This window comes from Bos indicus, chromosome 15 (assembly GCF_029378745.1).
Source record: "Bos indicus isolate NIAB-ARS_2022 breed Sahiwal x Tharparkar chromosome 15, NIAB-ARS_B.indTharparkar_mat_pri_1.0, whole genome shotgun sequence".
Lineage (NCBI taxonomy): Eukaryota > Metazoa > Chordata > Mammalia > Artiodactyla > Bovidae > Bos > Bos indicus.
Genome location: NC_091774.1, coordinates 28,317,600 through 28,337,510, shown reverse-complemented (window position 1 = coordinate 28,337,510; position 19,911 = coordinate 28,317,600). Strand labels below are relative to the sequence as shown.

Here is a 19,911-nt window from a genome sequence, read left to right as displayed (position 1 = left end):
GAGTTGGTATAAAGATTATTTTCAGCTGAAGACATTTCAGGTTCAACAGATGCAGAAAAAAGCTTCCTCAGAGCTTTCTCTAGCTAACAGCAGCAACTTCTGGGAAATAACGCTGTCATAAATTCCTCTTCAAGGCAGATCTACTCCCAGAAGAAAGAATGCAAATAAAATCTACCCAAATCCCTTCTCTGGAGGGAATTTCATGGCCCTGAAGGAGATGGAAAAACCATTCATACCTATATATATATTATCACAAATTTAGAACTACCGCTTGTTCTCCTGAAATCTCATTTATCTTTCCCCCAATCCAAAACCTGTCCTTTCTCCCCACTTTTAAGAAGTCTTTTGTTTTCCCATAAGCCCCAGATTCTAATCATTCCTTTGAGCTAGTGATCCCTGAGTTCTCCCACTGTATGCATGCTGCATGTATAAACTGGGTTTTTTCCTCCTGTTACTGTCTTTTGTCAGTTTAATTCACAGTCCTTAGAAACTGAAACTACTAGGGTAGAAGGATAAGGTTTTCCTCCCCAAATCAAAATAGTTAAAGATCCATTCAAAGTGCAAGTAAAGACAGTAAATTTTAATGTAACAGTACAAAATCACTGATGTGCTTTCAGATTCCACAATGCAACACAACTGTAAGAAACTATCAGCTGTCGAGCTGTGGAGCACTATCAAAGGAGAATAGCCACAATTATCTAAAAAGGCTATTGGGACTTTCCTGATGGTCCACTGGTTAGGTCTCTCCACTCTGGTCCAGGTTTGATTCTGGTCGGGGAACTAGATCCCACATACCACAACTGAAAAAAAAAAAGACCCTGCATGCATCAGCTAAAAAGAAAAATGCCACACGCTGCAGTGAAGACCCCATGTGCTCTCTAGTGCAAACAAATAAACAAATACAAACAAACATTAAAAAGACTATTACAACAGCCCTTGCTTTTCCAACTGCACACCTGTGTATCACCAGACTTTCTTCCTATACTTTAACCAAAACAACATATTGCAATAGAGAAGTAGATAGGATTAAAGAGGCTTACAAAAATATAAACAATGTCATTCTTCTAACTAAATTGATATTTGCTTTTTGGATTAGGCATAGATTTCTTGGAACACAAAACACAGGAACCACAAAAGAAAAAAAAAGGTAACCTGGACTTCATCAAAATTTAAACTTTTGGAAATAAAAGGAATCCAAATTGGAAAGGAAAGAGGTAAAACTGTCCCTGTCGGCTGATAACATGACACTATACACAGAAAAGGCTTCCCTGGTGGCTCAGATTGTAAAGCATCTGCCTGCAATGCAGGAGACCTGGGTTCGCTCCCTGGGTTGTGAAGACCCCTGGAGAAGGAAATGGCACCCCACTCCAGTACCCTTGCCTGGAAAATCCCATGGACAGAGGAGCCTGGTAGGCTACAGTCCATGGGGTCACAAAGAGTCAGACACAACTGAGCGACTTCACTCACTCACTCATACAGAGAAAATCCTAAGGACATCACCAAAAAACTTCTAGAGCTCATCAATGAATTTGGTAAAGTTGCAGGATATAAAATTAATATATAGAAATCTGTTGTGTTTCTATACACTAACAAGGAACTATCAGAAAGAGAAATTAAGGAAACAATCCCATTTATTACCATTAAATCAAAAAGCTAAAATACCTAGGAATAGGCCTACCTGCGGAGGGTAAAGACCCGTACTCTGAAAACGATAAGACACTGATGAAAGAAACTGAAGACAACACAGATGGAAAGATATACCGTGTTCTCGGACTGGAAGAATCAGTATTGTTAAAAATGACCATGATATCCAAGGCAATCTATAGATTCAATGTAATCTCTATCAAAATACCTAAAGGCATTTTTCACAGAACTAAGACAAAAATTTTTAAATTTGTATCGAAACTCAAAAGACATCAAATAGCCAAAACAATCTTGAGAAAGAAGGTTAGAGCTGGAGGAATCACACTACCTGACCTCAGATTATACTGCAAAGCTACAGTAATTAAAATATTAAGGCACTGGCACAAAAACAGACACACAGATCAATGGAATAGGATAGAGAGCCCAGAAATAAACTCAGGCACCTATGGCCAATTAACCAAACAAGAAGGCAAGAACATACAGTGAAGAAGACAGTCTCTTCAATAAGGGGTGCTGGGAAAACTGGAGAGCTACACGTAAAAGAATGAAATAAGAACTTTCTCTAACACCATACACACAAAATCAACTCAAAATGCATTAGAGACCTAAATGTAAGACTGGATACTATAAAACTCCTGCAGGAAAACACAGGCAGAACACTGTATGACATAAATTGTAGCAATATTTCTCTGGATCCATCTACTAAGGAAATAAAAGTAGAAATAAACAAATGGGACCTAATTAAATTTAAAAGCAAAGGAAAGCACCAACAAAATGAAAAGATAATCTACTGAATGAAGAAAATATCTGCAAATGATATAATTGATAAAGGATTAATATATCCAACACACATAAACAGCTCATACAACTCAACATCAAAACAAACATTAAAAGATGGTCAAAAGAAAAGACAATTTTCCTAAAAGAAAATGCATATGGCCAACAGGCCCAGGGAAAGATGTTCAACACTGTTAATCATAAGAGAAATGCAAATCAAAACCACAGTGAGATATTACTTTACACCTGTGAGAATGGCTATCATCGAAAAGAACACAAATAATGGGGTGTGGAGAGAAGGGGACTCTCATACACTGTTGGTGGGAATGTAAATTAGTGCAGCCACTGTGGAAAACAGTATAGAAATTTCTCAAAAAACTAAAAACACAACTATCATATGGTCCAACAATTCCACGTCTGTGAATATAACCAAAAAAAAAAAAAAAAAAAACATGAAACAAAACCAGAAAACCCCACAAATTCAAAAAGATATGTGCACCTCAATGTTCAAGGCAGCATTATTTACAACTGCCAAGACATGGGAGCAACCCAAGTGTCCACTGACAGATGAATAGAGAAGATGTGGTATATATATACAATGAATACATTCAGCCATAAAGAAGAAAGAAATGTTGCCATTTGAAGCAACATGTCTGGACCTGGAGGGCACTATGCTAAGTAAAATAAGTCAGGCAGAGGCAAATACTGTACAATATGTGGATTCTAAAAAATACAACAAACTAATGAATATAACAAAGTTAGAAGACTCACAGATATAGGGAACAAACCAGTGGTTACCAGTGGTGGGTGGCAATACAAGGGTGGGGAAGTAGAGGCACAACTACCGAGTGTAAGGTAAGCTGGGAGGATGTATAAACAACACAAGGAATACAGACAAATATTTTGTAGTAAGTGTAAATGAAGGAAAATTATATAAAAGTAATTATTTTTTAAATTAAATGTTTGCATTTCAAAAGATACTGTTACAAAATGCAAAGAAAGGCAAGTTATATACTGGGAGAAAATATTTGTAAAACACAGATAAAAGGACTTGTACTAAGAATTCTCAATAAGAAAACATGTCTTTTGGGTTTTTTTTTAGAAAACATGTTTTTAAATGGGTAAAATGTTCAAACACTTCTCCAAAAAAGAACAACAAATGGCAGATGAAGACATGAAAAGATGTTCACATCAACAGTCATTAGGAAAAGGCAAAATAAAACCACAACAAGATACTATTAAACACTTACCAGAATGGCTAAAACTAAAAAGACTGATAACACCAAGTACTGGTGAGGATATGGAGTAACCAAAACACTATGCATTGCTGGTAGGCGTGCAAAACAGCAAAGCAACATTGGAAAACCATTTACCAGTTTCTTATAAAGTCAAGCCAACACATGGTCCAGCAATCCCACTCCTATTTACTCAAGAGAAAACATGCTCACATAAAGACTTGCACTTGAGTATTCACAGCAGCTTTTTTTTGGCCACACTATATGGCATGCAGGCTCTTAGCTCCCCAACCAGAGATCAAACTTGTGCCTCCTGCAGTGGAAGCATGGAGTCTTAATCACTGGGCCACCAGTTTTATTTATAATAGACAAAAAATGGATATAACCTGAATGTCCAAATAAATAAATAAACTTAGTATATAACCTCAGTATATCAGTAAATACTATTCATTAATAAAAAGGAATTAAACTACTGATACATGCAACAACATGTATAAATTACAAAAGATTTTATCCCCAATAAGGGACAGAAAAGGCTATATATTCTGAGTCTATTTACATGAAGTTCTAGAAAAGGCAAACTACACTGAGAGAAAGCAGACCAGTGACTGCCAGTGCCTCAGGGTAGTGGGGGCAACTGATTTCCAAGAGATATGAAAGAACTTTCTGGAGTGGTGAAAATGTTATACCATGATTGTGGTGGTAGTTATATGACAGTATACATTCTTCAAAACACATCATTTAAAACTGGTGAATTTTACTGCACTGCATGGTATCTGTATTCAGCAGTTTATTCTTGCTGGGTGTTCAAAACACAGTGCTAATATAAATTTAGTACCCGGCATCATTGTTTTTCTTGGCTTTGTGCATGTTAGGCCGGTATTTTTACTTACACAGTATCCCTGAAGTTTCTCATACTGTAAATCTGACATAATCTTCAATAGGAACTAATACTTCTCTTTCTCTAGGGTCTCTAAAATTCAGAACCAGGCAGATCCATCTCCTCTGACCCTAAACATGGTCCTAATGTAATTGCTTGAGAAAACTGAATTCCAAAGATTACTGTTGGGGAATTGTTTTTAAGATTTTTTTTTATGAGGATCATTTTTAAAGTCTTTATTGAATTTGTTACAATACTGCTTCTGTTTATATTTTTTGCTTGTTTTGGCTGAGAGGTATTTGGGATCTTAGCTCACCAACCAGGGATCGAACTCGTACCTGCTGCAACGGAAAGTGAAGTCTTAACCACTGGACCATCAGGGAAGTCCCCAGTGGGGTATTTTTGAAGTATGTTCATATTTCATTGGAGATCAAAGAAATCCAGTTAAAAAAACTGTGGTAAGACTGCTTGACATGATAACTGTGGATTAAGCAGAATTCTTTCTGAAAGGACAACCTTGAAGATTATGATCCAAACACTGGAGGAACTAAGGTGACTGGCAGTGGATGGAATCAGAATATGTGAAATTTCTTAAAAACTTACTGACTTACATAATTTTGCCTATGTTACACATAAAGAAAACCCTTTACACTTTGTAGGAAAAAAAGGGTTACTTTTATATAAACTATACCTCCTTAAAACTGTATTTAAAACAAAAATTAACAGCCTCCACCCTCAAGGCCACTGTCCTAAATCTGCTCCACTTCCTTTATTCATCATCTCTGCCATCTCAGCCACCTCACTGTCACTACTCTTCTTCTCCCTCTAACAATCAACAAATCTCACCAATCCTACCTCCGAATACCCTTCCTTTCTCTTTTTCTTCCACTGAGATCAGGCCCTCATTTAATCTTTTCAAAACTCTGTCTTCCTGACATAAATTTATCTTCACTTTAGCACATCTAACTTAATGAAGCCACAACTGTCCCTCTAAAAATTAAATCTGTAGAGCTTCCACTTCCAGTAAGGGTAGTTGTTGTTTTGTTGTTCAGTTGCTAAGTTGCGTCCAATTCTTTGTGACCTCATGGACTGCAGCACGCCAGGCTTCCCTGTCCTTTACTATCTCCTGGAGTTTGCTCAAACTCATGTCCATTGAGTTGATGATGCCACCCAACCATCTTATCCTCTGTTGTCCCTTTTCTTCTTGCCCTCAATCTTTCCCAACATCAGGGTGGCCCAAGTGATCTTTCTTCACATCAGGTGGCCCAAGTATTGGAACTTCAGCTTCAGCATCAGTCCTTCCAACCCAGTATTCAGGGTTGATTTCCTTTAGGATTGACTGGTGTGATCTCCTTGCTGTCCAAGGCACTTTCAAGAGTCTTTTCCACACCACGGTTCAAAAGCATCAATTCTTCAGCCCTCAGCCTTCTTTATGGTACAGTTCCCACATCTGTACACGACTACTGGAAAAACCACAGTTTTGACTAGACAGACCTTTTTCGGCAGTGATGTGTCTGCTTCATAATATGCTATCTAGGTTTGTAATAGCTTTTCTTCCAAGTAGCAAGTGTCTTTTAATTTCCTGGCTGCAGTTACCATCCGCAGAGATTTTGGAGCCCAAGAAAATAAAATCTGTCACAGTTTTTACTTTTTTCCCATCTATTTGCCATGAAGTGATGGGACCAGATGCCATGATCTTAGCTTTTTGAATGCTGAGTTTTAAGCCAGCTTTTTCACTCTCCTCTTTCACCCTTATCAAGAGATTCTTTCATTCCTCTTTACTTTCTGCCATTAGAGTGGTATTATCTGCATATCTGAGATTGTTGATACTTCTCCCGGCAATCTTGATTCCAGCTTGGGATTCATTCAGCCTGTCAGAGTTGCTCCTAATATTAGGCCAACGATTTCTGCAGATAAAAAACTATAAGTTCTATACAAAATGTAAAAAAGCACCTATCTAAAGATACTAAAGAACAAACAAAAACCAGAAGACCTGACAACTGAAGAAGTGAACATCATTATTGTTTTTTGTTTTTTATGGCTAATCACCATTCATCTAAGGACAAACCACAGATAGCTCTGTGATGACAACTAAAACTGAGATAGAAATTTTGAAGCCTTACTAGTTCAAGAACAAAAAGGATAAAACTGGGAGCTACCATAACAGCTGGAAAGTGAAGGAGAAATCCCCAAAAGATAAAAGCCATGGCCAGGGAGGCCCCAATTCTGCATATAAATCGATTTGATCTCTGGATGACCCCTGAACCAGCCATGCACAGAGGGGACTCCAAGGAGCCCATCTACAGATACATGAACTGAACAGAAACCACAGCTGCTGCCTACCAAGCAGGTATGTATTATGTTTAAGCCTAGAAAATAGCCTGATGAGATAAATTAAAAAAAAATAAACCAACCACAAGATTTCATGGAAGAATACAATAGAATCGAGAGTTTCTGCAACATATTATTCACATATTCAGGATCCAACCCTCAATTACCAATATATAAAGAAAAGGGAAACATGATCCATACTCAAAAGTAGGGTCTGCACATTATGGTCTGTAGATCAAACTCTGGCTGCTACCTGGTTTTACAAATAAAGTTTTATTGGAACACAGCCATACTCATTTTGTTTACATATTGTCTATGGTTGCTTTCATGCTTCAACAGCAGAGTTGAGTAGTTGTGACAGAGACTGTGTGGTCTGCAAAACCTCAATATTTACTATATGATTGCCAATCCCTTCCCTCCACCCTGAGCTATTGACAACCAGTGATCTGCTTTCTCTCACTATAGTTTTTTCTGTTCTAGAACTTCACGTAAACAGAATCATACAGTGCATACCTTTTGTGTCTGGTTTCTCATTTAGAATAATGCTTTGACTCTGACTCCTGGTCAAGAAAAATGAGCAATCAATGGAAAGGACTCCAAGGAGACCAAGATGCTAGAATTAGCTGGCAACGTTTTAAAGCACTTATTTTAACTATGCAGAAGAACATAAAGAAAAATATGTTCACAAGGAGTGAATACATAAGAACAGTTTTGCAGAGAAAGAGAAACTTAAAAAAAAAAAAAAGAACTGAATGGAAATGAAAGAACTGAAAAATACAATTTTGGAAATATAAAATTTAATGCATGGGCTTAACAGCAGACTGGAAACTGGAAATGATATAATAAAAAGTAGGATTTCTCAGGCACTCCAGTGGTTAAGACTCAGCAATTCCATTGCAGGGGGCATAGGTCTGATTCCTGGTCAGGGGACTAAGATCCCACATGCTGTGTGGCATGGCCAAAAAAAAAAAAAAGTAAATTTGAAGATACATAAATGGAAATTATCCAATATGATGAACAGTAAAAAAGAACTAGAAAGAAATAAAAGAGCCTCCATAAGCTACAGGACAATATCAAAAGTTCTAACATGTTAAAGTGGAGTCTCAGAAGCAAAGGTGGGAATGAGGCAGGAAAAGTATTTGAAAATTATGTCAAAATTTCACAAATATGGTGAATACATAACTTTATAGAATAAGCAGCTGAGAAAACTTGAAACAGGAATAAAAGGAAGAAAGCCATACCTGGGAAAATCAAAGTCAAGCTGCTGAAAACCAAAGATAAAATATTGAAAAAAACCATAGAAAAAAAGTGACACAACACACAGAAGAAACAAAACAACCATTACTGAGTTCTCATCAGAAATAATAGAAGAGAGTGGGGTGAATTGAGAGAGTAGCATTTAAACATAAACATCACCACATGCAAAACTGATAGCTAGTGGAAAGTTGCTGGGTAACATAGGGAGCTTAACCTGGTGCTCTGTGACAACCTGGAAGGGTGGGATGGCGGAAGGCGGTGGGACAGAGGCTCAGGGGAAGGGGACATATGTATACTTATGGCTAATTCACATTGTTCTATGGCAGAAACCAACACAACCTTGTAAAGCAATTATCTTCCAATTAAAAAATTTTTTTTAAATTATAGGAGACAGTTAATATTAAAACAACATTTTCAACTGAATAAACAAATTGCTAGATATTCACACAATGAACTATATTCAGTATGTGGCGGATTCATTTTGATATTTGGCAAAACTAATACAATTATGTAAAGTTTAAAAATAAAATAAAATTTAAAAAAAAAAAAAAAAGAGAAGGCAAGGGTAGGATGATTTGAGAGAATAGCATTGAAACATGTATATTACCATATGTGAAATAGATCGCCAGTCCAGGTTTGATGCACGAGACAAGGTGCTCAGGGCTGGTCACTGGGATGACCCTAAGGGATGGGATGGGGAGGGAGGTGGGAGGGGGGCTCAGGATGGGGAACACATGTACACCCGTGGCTGATTCATGTCAATGTACGGCAAAAACCACTACAATATTGTAATTAGCCTCCAATTAAATAAATTAATTTACAAAAAAAAAAAAAAAGAAATGAACACCTATATCTATTTTAAAAATTGATTTAATAATTAATAACCTTCTAAAACAGAAAATACCAGGCCTAGATGGGTTCACTGGTGAATTCTAATACATATTTAAGGAAAAAATTAAACCAATTCTCTGCAATCTTACCCTAATGTAATACCAGACAAAAATAATAGAAGAAAAAAAACTACAGACCAACATCTCTCCTGAACAGAAACACAAAAATCCTCAACAAAACACTAGTAAATCAAATACAAAAAAAGTAAAAAAAAAGGATTTTGACCAAGTGGGATTTATCCCAGGTATGCAAGCCTAGTTCAACATTAAAAAATCAACTAAAATTATCCATCATATCAAAAGACTAAAAAAAGAAGAATAAAATGATCATGTCAATATATGCAGAAAAAGCATTTGACAAAATCCAGCACCCACTAATGATAAAAACTCAGTAAACTAGGAATAGGGAGAACTCTCAACTTGGCAAAGATTATCTACAAACAATCTACAGTTAACATCATACTCAAGAGTGAGAAACGGGAAGCTTTTCCCAGATCACGTACAAGCTAAAGATGTCCCCCTCACCATCTCTTTTCAATATTATATTAGAAGTTCTTGCTAATATAATAAAGTAAGGAAAAGAAACCAAAGGTATACAAATTGGAAAGTAAGACATAAAACTGTCTTTGTTTGCACATGACGTGATCGTCTATGTAGAAAATTAAAAAGAATAGACAAAAAAAACCCTTGAACTAATAGGTGGTTAAAGCAAAGTTGCAGGACATGAAGCTAATATACAAAAGTCAGCTGCTTTTCTAAATGTTAACAGTGAACATTTGAAATTAAAAACACAATATCATTTATATTACATACATTTAGGCATAAATCTAACAAAATATGTACAAGATCTGTATGAGGAAAATGACAAAAATTCTGATAACAAAATCAAAGTACTAAATAAATGGAGAGATATTCCATGTTCATGGCCAGGAAGACTCAACATTGTCAAGATGTCAGTTTGGGGGACTTCCCTGGTGGTCCAGTGGTTAAAAGTCCACTTGGCAATGCAGGGGACAGTTTGATCCTTGGTTGGGAGGATGCCACATACCGTGGGGCAACCAAGCCTGAGCATCACAACTACTGAAGCCCACACACCTAGAGCCTGTGCTCTGCAACCAGAGAAACCCATCGCAATGAGAAGTCCACCACTGCAACTAGAGACCTTCTGCAACGATGAGAGTAGCCCTCACTGGGCACAACTATAGAAAGATCACTCATAGTAACAAATACCCAGCACAGCCAGAAAGAAAAAAGTCAGTTCTTCCCAAGTTGATCTATAGTCAGTGCAATCCCAATCAATTCCCAGCAAGTTATTGTATGGATATCAACAAATTGATTCTAAAGTTTATAAGAAGAGGCAAAAGACCACAACACTGAAGGAAAAGGACAACACTGGGAGACTGATGCTACTTGACTTCCAGACTTACTATAAAGCTATAGAATCAAGACAATGTGGTGTTCATAAGAGATAAATGGAACAGACCAGAGGGCCTAGAAATTGAACTCCATAAATACAGTCAAATGATCTTTAATAAAGGAGTGACGACAATAAAATGGAGCAAAGAGTCTCTTCAACAAATAGTGTTAGATGTGGATATGTTAGGTGGCTTCAGTTCTGTCCAATTCTTTGTGACCCTATGGACTGTAGCCTGCCAGGCTCCTCTGTCCATGGGATTCTCCAGGCCAGAACACTGGAGTGGATTGCCATACCCTCCTCCAGGGGATCTTCCTGACCCAGGGATCGAACCTGCATCTCTTATGTCTCTTGCATTGGTAGGCAGGTTCTTTACCACTGGAGCCACTGGTTCTTTACCTGGGAAGCCCGTTAGAAGAGGACATCAACATGCAAAAAAATGGATCTAAACACAGACCTTACACCTTTCACAAAGATTAACAAAAGCTGGATCATGGACCTAAATGTAAAACACAAAATTGTAAAACTCCTAGAAGATAACATCAGAGAAAACTAAATGAATTTGATATAACACCAAAGACACAACCCATGAAATACCTGATAAATAAGGCTTCATTAAAATTAAAAACTTCTGTTCTGCAAAAGACGGTATCAAGAATAAGAGAAGACAAGCCACAGACTGTGAGAAAATATTTGTAAAAGACACATCTGACAAAGGAACGTTATCTTAAAAACACAAAGAGCTCTTAAAATTCAACAATAAAACAAACAATAGGGGAGTTCCCTGCTGGTCTAGAGTAGGGACTCCGGGCTTTCACTGTCCTGGCCTAGGTTTAATCCCTGGTTGGGGAACTTAGATCCTACAGGCCATGCAGCACAGCCAAAAATATAAGAATACAATTAAATCAAAAATATAATCTCTCAGTTAAAAAAAAAAAAGATTTAAAAAAATGGGCCAAAGACTGACAGACAGCTCACCAAAGAAGACATACTGATAGCAAATGAAGATGTGAAAAGATGCTCCATATCACTTGTCATCAGGAAAATGAAATTAAAACACCAATGAGATACCACTATATACCAAGGAGAATGGCCAAAATCTAGAACACTGACAACAGCAAATGCTGGCAAGGATGTGGAGCAACAGGAGCGCTCATTTGTTTCTGCTGGGAAAGCAAAGTGGCACAGCAGCCACTTTGGAAGACAATTTGGCAGTTTCTTATAAACTAATCTTATTTTTACCATACAATCCAGCCACTATACTTCTTGATATCTACCTAAAAGAGCTGAAAACTTACGTCCATACAAAAACTTGCGCATGGATATCTACAGCACCTTTATTCATAACTGCCAAAACTTGGAAGCAAGCAAGTTATCCTGCAGTGGATGAATAAAGAAAGAACTATTGTACATTCAAACAATGGAGTACTCTTTCATGCTAAAGAGAAATGAGCTATCAAACCATGAAAAGGCATACTTTTAAATGCATATTACTAAGTGAAAGAAGCCAGTCTGAAAGGCTACATATTATATGATTCAACTATAAAGCATTCTGGAAAAGGCAAAACTACAGAGACAATAAAAAAATCAGTAGGGGAGTGTGGGATGAACCAGTAGAGCACAGAGGATGGGCAGTGAAAAATACTCTGTATAATGTTGGATATATGACATCATACATTTATCCAAATCATGGGCAGTGAAAAATACTCTGCATAATGTCGGATATATGTCATCATACATTTATCCAAATCATAGGCTGTGTAATACCAAGAGTGAACCCTAAGGTAAACTACGGACTTTGGGCGATTATGATGTGTCACTGTAGGTTCACCTTTGGTAAAAAATGTGCCACTCTAGTGAGTGACGTTGATAAAGGGAAGGCTGTGCATGTGTGAGGGCAGGGGGCATATAGGAAATCTCTTTACTTTCCTCTCAATTTTGTTGTAAACTTCAAACTACAATAAAAAAAAAATAAAGTCTTTTTTTAAAAAAGTAATGAACTATTAATATAGTTCACATTCATCACAACATCATAGATGAATCTCAAAAATGTGGTAAGTGACGAGATTTCTCTGGTGATCCAGTGGCTGAGACTCTGTGCTCCTAATGCAGGGGGCCAGGGTTCGAACACTGGGCAGAGAACTAGATCCCATGTGCTGCAAATAAGAATTTGAATTCCACAACTAAAGATCCTGAGTACCACAACTGGGACCCAGTGCAGTCAAATAAATAATTTTTTTCTTAATAGGGTGAGACACATGTCTAGAAAAGATAAGTATAATATAGTAATACAGAAGGAAAGTGTTCACCTGGGAATGGAGGGGAGGAAGCAGTGATTAAGAAGAAATACAGGGAATATTTTAGGGTAATGGCACGTGCTATACCTTAACTGTGTTAGCATTAACATGTGTGATTAATCTGTCAAAACTCATCAAAATGTAATTTAAAATAAGGGTATTTTATTATAAGTAAATTATATGCAAAAAAAATTTGTTTAATTTAAAGAATAATTCTAAGTTTCAGCAATTAAGACTATGAAAATTTCCCAAATACTTTATCCAATAAAATTATAAATCTTTCTAATATGGTATAATCACCAGGCACATAATTTGTTTTTATGATGCATTTTGCCAGTGAATTAAATAGATGTGTATTCAGGGTGAAAAAGGCCAAATTAAAATAGAATTCTACAGAATAGTCAATGAGTCAATATTTAATTTACATAGTAAAGAGTGGACCTAAATCTAATCATATCACTAGCTGTATTAAATACAAATATACTAAGAGCCTCTACAAGGAACCTTGTCAGAATAGATTAAAAAAAAAAAAAAATTATATGTTGATAGGTTGAAGGTAAAATATGAAAAAATATATACTATGTAAAGAGTAAGCATATCTAACTGCAATACCTATATCAATATTACATAAAATAAACATTAAGATTATGACCAAGATAAAGACATTTTATAATGATAAAATGTCAATGTCATGATGAAGACAATTTATCAAGAACAAATAATAATTGTATATGTATCTAACAACACAGTTTCAAAATATAAGAACAAAAATTGACAGGATTAAAAGGAAAAAGAGAAAACTTTATAATCACATAGATTTTAACACTGCCCCCTCAGCAAATGATATAACTAAATATTTTAAAATAAAAAATATAGAAAACCTTTATTCTATATAAATTATATCTAAAATTTCATTTTTTCAACTTAAAGGATAATTCTAAGTTTCAACAATTAACACTATGAAAGTTTCAATTAACACAGACATAAAAATCCTTTTCAAATATCAGTGAGTCAAATTCAGCAATACATAAAAACAATAATATATCTTGTTCAACTTGGATGCATCCCAAGAATGGAGAAATGGTTTAACATTTGAAAACAAATCAATGTAATTCACTATATTAACAGAATATGGGAGAAAAAATATTTGATAATTTTAATAGATACAGAAAAACCATTTGACAAAATTATGCATCCATTCATATTAAGAACTCTCAGAAAATCAGGTGTTTTTATAGAAACTGATAAGCTGCTTCATATACATACAAATATACACACCCACACAGACACACACACACACATATATACATAAAAGCAAACAACCTAAAATATCCAAAGTAATCTTGAACAAAAAGCAGAAGATTTTGCATACTCTGACTTCATGACTTACTATAAGTCTGTAACAGACTCTTGAGCGTCCCTTGGACTGCAAGGAGATCCAACCAGTCCATTCTGAAGGAGATCAGCCCTGGGATTTCTTTGGAGGGAATGATGCTGAAGCTGAAATTCCAGTACTTTGGCTACCTCATGGGAAGAGTTGACTCATTGGAAAAGACTCTGATGCTGGAAGGGATTGGGGGCAGGATGAAAAGGGGACGACAGAGGATGAGATGGCTGGATGGCATCACTGACTCGATGGACGTGAGTCTGAGTGAACTCCGGGAGTTGATGATGGACAGGGAGGCCTGACGTGCTGCGATTCATGGGGTCGCAAAGAGTCGGACACGACTGAGCGACTGAACAGACTGAACTGATAATAATCACAATGCTATGGTTTAGCATAAAGATAGGCAAATATATCAATGCAATGGATTGGTACTGTACCCAGAATAAACCCACTATTTATATAAATGACTCAAGGTGCCATTTGGTTTTTGGCAAAGGTGTCAAGCAACACAATGAGGAAAGGAACATTTCTCAACAAATGGTACCAAAACAACTGGATAAAATTAACATCAACCCCTACTCATCACCATACACAAAAATTAATTTGAGATGGATCACAGACATAAATATTAAAGCTAAAATGATAAAAATCCCACGAGAAAACAGAGGAGAACATCTTTGCTACTTCAGAGTAGGCAAAGGTTTTTTAGGACAGAAAATACAATAACTATAAATGAAAACGTAATAAAATAGATATCACTGAAATTAAATTTTCTGTTCACCAAAAGATGCAATTTTAAAATGAACAGATAAGTCAGAGTAGAATAAAATTTTCACAGAACGTGTAACCAACAAAAGACTTATATTTGGAATATGTAACAAGCTTATACTACACAGTTACAAAAGGCCAAAACCTCAACCTCTGCCCTGCAGAAAGGTGGTGATGGAGAAATATCTGACAGAACACTTCACAACAACAGATAAATGAATGGCCAATAAGCACACGGAAAAAGTGGTCAACATCATTAGTCACTGCTGTTGTTGCTGTTTATTCACTTCAGTCGCATCTGACTCTGTGTGACCCCATGGACTATAGCCCGCCAGGCTCCTCTGTCCATTGGATTCTCCAGGCAAGAGTACTGGAGTGGGTTGCCATGCCCTCCTCCAGGAGATCTTCCCAACCCAGGGATCGAACCCAGGTCTCCTGCACTGCAGGCAGATTCTTTACCACTGAGCCACCAAGGAACCCTAATGACTAATGGGAAATGCAAATTAAGCCACAATGAAATACTTATTGCACAGTCATTTGAATGGCAAGGATATGAAGCAACCAGAATTCTCAAACATTGTAATAGAGCATAAAATATCATATAAACTTTGAAATATGTCTGGCCTTTTCTTATAAAACTAAACATATACCTACTACCCAACAACCCAATAATTCTATCCCAAGGAATATACCGAAGAAAAATAAAATCATATGATCACACAAACACTTGTACATGAATATTCATAGCTGCTGCTGCTGCTGCTGCTGCTGCGTCGCTTCAGTCGTGTCCGACTCTGTGCGACCCCACAGACGGCAGCCCACCAGGCTTCCCCGTCCCTGGGATTCTCCAGGCAATAATACTGGAGTGGGTTCCCTTTTCCTTCTCCAATGGTGGTGTGGGGGGTGCTAAAAAGTATAGCAGGTTTCCCTGGTGGCTCAGCAGTAAAGAATCCTCCTTCCAATGCAGGAGACACAGGTTCAATCCCTGGGTCAGAAAGATCCCCCGCAGAAGGTGGGAAATGGCAACCCACTCCAGTACTCTTGCCTGGAAAATCCCACGGACAGAGGAACCTGGCAGGCTACAGTCCATGGGGTCACAAAAGAGACAAGACAGAGCAACTAAGCCAAAACCACCAAAAGATAAGCTAGGGACATAAACAGGAACTAGATAATTAAGGGCTTCTTATACTAAATACAGAGTTTAAACTTTACCCTAGGAACTATGAAGGATTTTAAGCTGGGAAATGACATTTTCAGATCCACATCTTAGAAAGATTTCTATGGAAGCTGTGTACTAGACAGACGAGAATGGAGGCAAAGAAAGTTCAGTAGCCTGCTTCAGACCTAGAAGAAGGGATAGAAACCTGCAGTAAGAGTGCAGAGTGAATGGAGAGGGATCCCTAATGTTCAGAACCTACAGGACATGGTGAAGCACATGTGGTAGAGAGGGGCTAAGAGACAGGAATGTGGAATGACTCGTTTCTTCCGCTGAGGCCTTGGAAGAGGGTATGGTGCCAGTTAGGGAAAATTGGGAGAAACAAGAGGCAACAGGATTCACACACAGGTAGAAAGTTTAGACTCAGATACAAGAACAGGAAGAAAGCACGGATGTGTCTACTGACAGGAAACAGAAGGAAGTTTTACTCGGTGGCCCCTATTTTTTCAGTGAAATAAAAGGCAAGCTCACATGCTAAAACTAATGAGAGAAACGGTGGAGACAGAAAGTTTAGAAAGAGAAGTAATAGTTAGGGACAGCCCTCAGAGGAAGAGGGAGCCCTGAGGATCTATCTGAGTGTTTTTGAAAGTCAAACTCATTCTGGCCTCAAGATCCACAGTGGTAGGATTTCCTCCAGCAGACTCAGCAGCCCAACTATAAGAATACAGACGTTAGGTGGCTAACTTGGGCCAGGACTGGAGTACTATGAAAAAAATGAAGGGAAAGGAACAAGTCTCAGCAGAATTGATGGCAATGGTATAAAAGTAATTCCAGTAATGGACTTTGAGTCTCAGCGGGCTAGGTAAAGAAACGCTTCCGGGGAGCTGGAGGACTGGTGGAAAATGTAATGAGGTCAACAAACAAGAAAGAGGATCTGATGTGGTCAAAGTGTACATTTATGGGGAATAAGACAGAAAGCTGGAAGGACTGAAGGCTGTGGTCAAAATATAGGATGTTGCAACAGTCTGGCTCACTGCTTTGCACCTAAGAAACACTCACTGAACTTACTGATGGCCAGACAGGCTATTAGGACTTCAAAGCCTATCAGTTAAACAAACTAGCATTTGGTGAGAAATTTCCAAAAGGAATCCTCATTCACACTATCAATTCAATATAGCATAAACTCTTATATCACATCAAAAGTAAGGCTTCCAACATTAACTCCCCTGATCTGCTATTTACCTATCACAAGCTCGTCACGCAAGCTCAAAGCATTTAAAAAAAAAGAAGGATCTTGCTTGATACTGCAATTTTTCTGCTACTTGTCCCAAGCTACCTCTGAATCAACTGACGTTGTCTTTTAAAGTGTAAGCTCACCATATTTATTCAAGAGCAGTCCTATTTGCTGTTATTCTTGATGAGTCACTATTCAAGGCAGGAAGCTTGAAAAGAAGTTTAGCCCTAGAAAAGACCTAGCTTGGCAGCCTCCCCTTTCTAATATACCAGCAATAATCTTGAAGCTGGGAACTAGAAAGTGTCCCCTCAAAAGCAAGACATCACTGTAAGGCAGCCAGGTGTCAAGGAGAAAAATCAAATTTATGACTAAACTGAATATTTGGTCCTTTACTTTTTTGTCAATTCATGCTGTCTTTCTTAAAAAATTATAGTTATATTAATAAAACAGTGACTACCTTCAAATAGTACAAAGCACTTAGCAGATTTCTATTAAGTAAATTCATTTTTATATAATATCAATCAGAAATTATCCTAATTTCCTATCCAGTAATTCAAATTCTTCAGTGTCTCTCACTATCAGGGGAAAATCTCAAACCCCTTAACAAAGTATGTAAGCCTTTGTGATCTGATTTCTGACTTCTCCACTAGCCTCACTCCTCTCCACTTAACCTCAGTTGTTATTCTCTCTCCTCTGTAGGTCCCCTGCCTGCAATGTCCTTTTCCTTACTCACTGCCTGACTAATTCCTCCCTGTATCTACCCTGCAACTTTTTCTCTGAAAATTTCAAACAAACATAAAAGTTAATAGAAGAATACAATAAACATATGTCCTAAAAATAAATAAATATATGCCCTTCATCTGGATCCACCAGCTGTTACACTTTTTGCCACATTTACTTTACCCCTCTCTGAACTATCTGAAAGTTACAGACATCATGACACTTAACCCTTAAAACTTCAGCAAGTATCTCTGAAGAATAAGATCCTTCTATGTAATCACATACCATAATCACCCAAAATATTTACCACTGATACAGTATTACCTAATATGTAGTCCAAACTCAAATTTCCCCAGGTATTCCAAAATGTTCTTTCATAGTTACCATCTCACATACTTGAAAAAAGATTTGGCAAATGAACCTGCTATTTTCCACTTAGCTATCTGACACATTAGCAAGCCAAGATTTCTTGATAAATAAAAAACACATTTTAGTAGAATTTAAGTAAAATCACAGTATTCACAGCTATTTTGATTTCCAAACAGGTCACAAGAAGAAACTTGGAAATTTGAAACTATGACCAAACTTTATGCCACCTTAGTCATACTGCAGTACCCTGAAAAGGACACAGATTCATTAAATAGCTTTCCAAACAGCTTACAAGCTACTTTTGAAATCTGCTTTTGGTATTGAACATAAATACAAATCAAAGTAGTCTCATCTTCTAAACTGTAAAGTATCAGTTAAGGAAGTGAAACAGGTGCTAGATTTATACCAAAATCTTGATCATACCTGGGACCAAGCAATTCACTACTATCATATCAATGTATTAATGAATTCCTGAGACACTTTTTGTTAAGTTTAACACAGGTTGATGAAAAAGCTAAAATTACTATAGGATATTAATTTGGGCACTTGTTTTTCAAATAAAAATTAAGACTGAAAGAAAAGGAACTAGAAACACAAACAGAACTAGCCTCTTATATACAAACACACATTCACAGAGCGTTTTTATTTCTTAACAGCATCATTTACCTTCTGCCCTTCTCACAAAGCTTCTCAATTTCAGCTTTTAGATCCTGCTCCTTCTGCAGAAACTCCTTCTTTTCTTTCTCTATTTTCTTCTTCGTTTCTTCTCGCTTTATTGTTACATCTTGGATAGCCTTTAATATCTCCTGAGTCCCACACAATTATAGTCACACACAAAGAAGGAAATGAATTAGTTCTTTTGGTCTGAAGGTTACTTTCAACTATCACAAATTAACACTGACTTCAGAGAATTTAAAATGAACTAAAGGAATCTAGTTCATGAGTAGTCCCAAAAGCCAGTACTTAGATATAAGGGAGTAAGTAATAATGCAGATATCAATTCAACAGGAGAAAGAATTTCTAACAATCACAACTGTTCAAAAATGGAATTTACTGCCTTGTGAAGCAATAATCTCCCCATTACTGGTGCTCAAATAAAGGCTGAATGAACACCTGTCAAGACTGCTGAGAAAGGCATTCTTGCACAGGGTGGGAGTTTGTTTCTTCCAACAAATATGGTCTTGCTTTGTTTTGTTATGGTTCTACTTTATTATGTGTAGGGATTATCTGATCTTTTTAAATTATCTGACTACATGTATAATAAGTCAAACAATTAAAAAGTGATAAATTTAAGTCATCTCTTATTCAGTCGCTCAGTTGTGTCTGACTCTGAGACCCCATGGACTGCAGCATGCCAGGCTTCTCTGTCCTTCATCATCTCCCAGAGCTTGCTCAAACTCATGTCCATTGAATCAGTGATGCCATTCAACCATCTTGTCGTCTGTCATCCCTTTCTCCTCCTGCCTTCAATCTTGCCCAGAATCAAGGTCTTTTCTAGTGAATCAGCTGTTTGTATCAGGTGGCCAAAGTCATCTCTAATTCACACCAATTC

The 19,911-nt window shown here is 37.1% G+C and overlaps 1 protein-coding gene and 1 non-coding gene across 4 annotated transcripts in view; one reads left to right on the top strand and one right to left on the bottom strand.

Annotated features, from left to right (window-relative positions):
• The window catches only part of RNF214 (ring finger protein 214), a 51,037-nt gene that overhangs the window by 20,049 nt on the left and 11,077 nt on the right, over positions 1–19,911 (bottom strand). For all 3 annotated transcript variants that reach the window (XM_019974801.2, XM_019974803.2, XM_019974802.2), the window contains exon 6: positions 19,026–19,165. In XM_019974801.2, the coding sequence (XP_019830360.2) occupies positions 19,026–19,165 (140 nt within the window). The remainder of the gene's footprint in view (positions 1–19,025; positions 19,166–19,911) is intronic.
• LOC139176167 (small nucleolar RNA SNORA8) lies at positions 4,418–4,555 on the top strand. Its single transcript, XR_011560625.1, has one exon. It is a non-coding gene; the product is annotated as a small nucleolar RNA SNORA8 (small nucleolar RNA).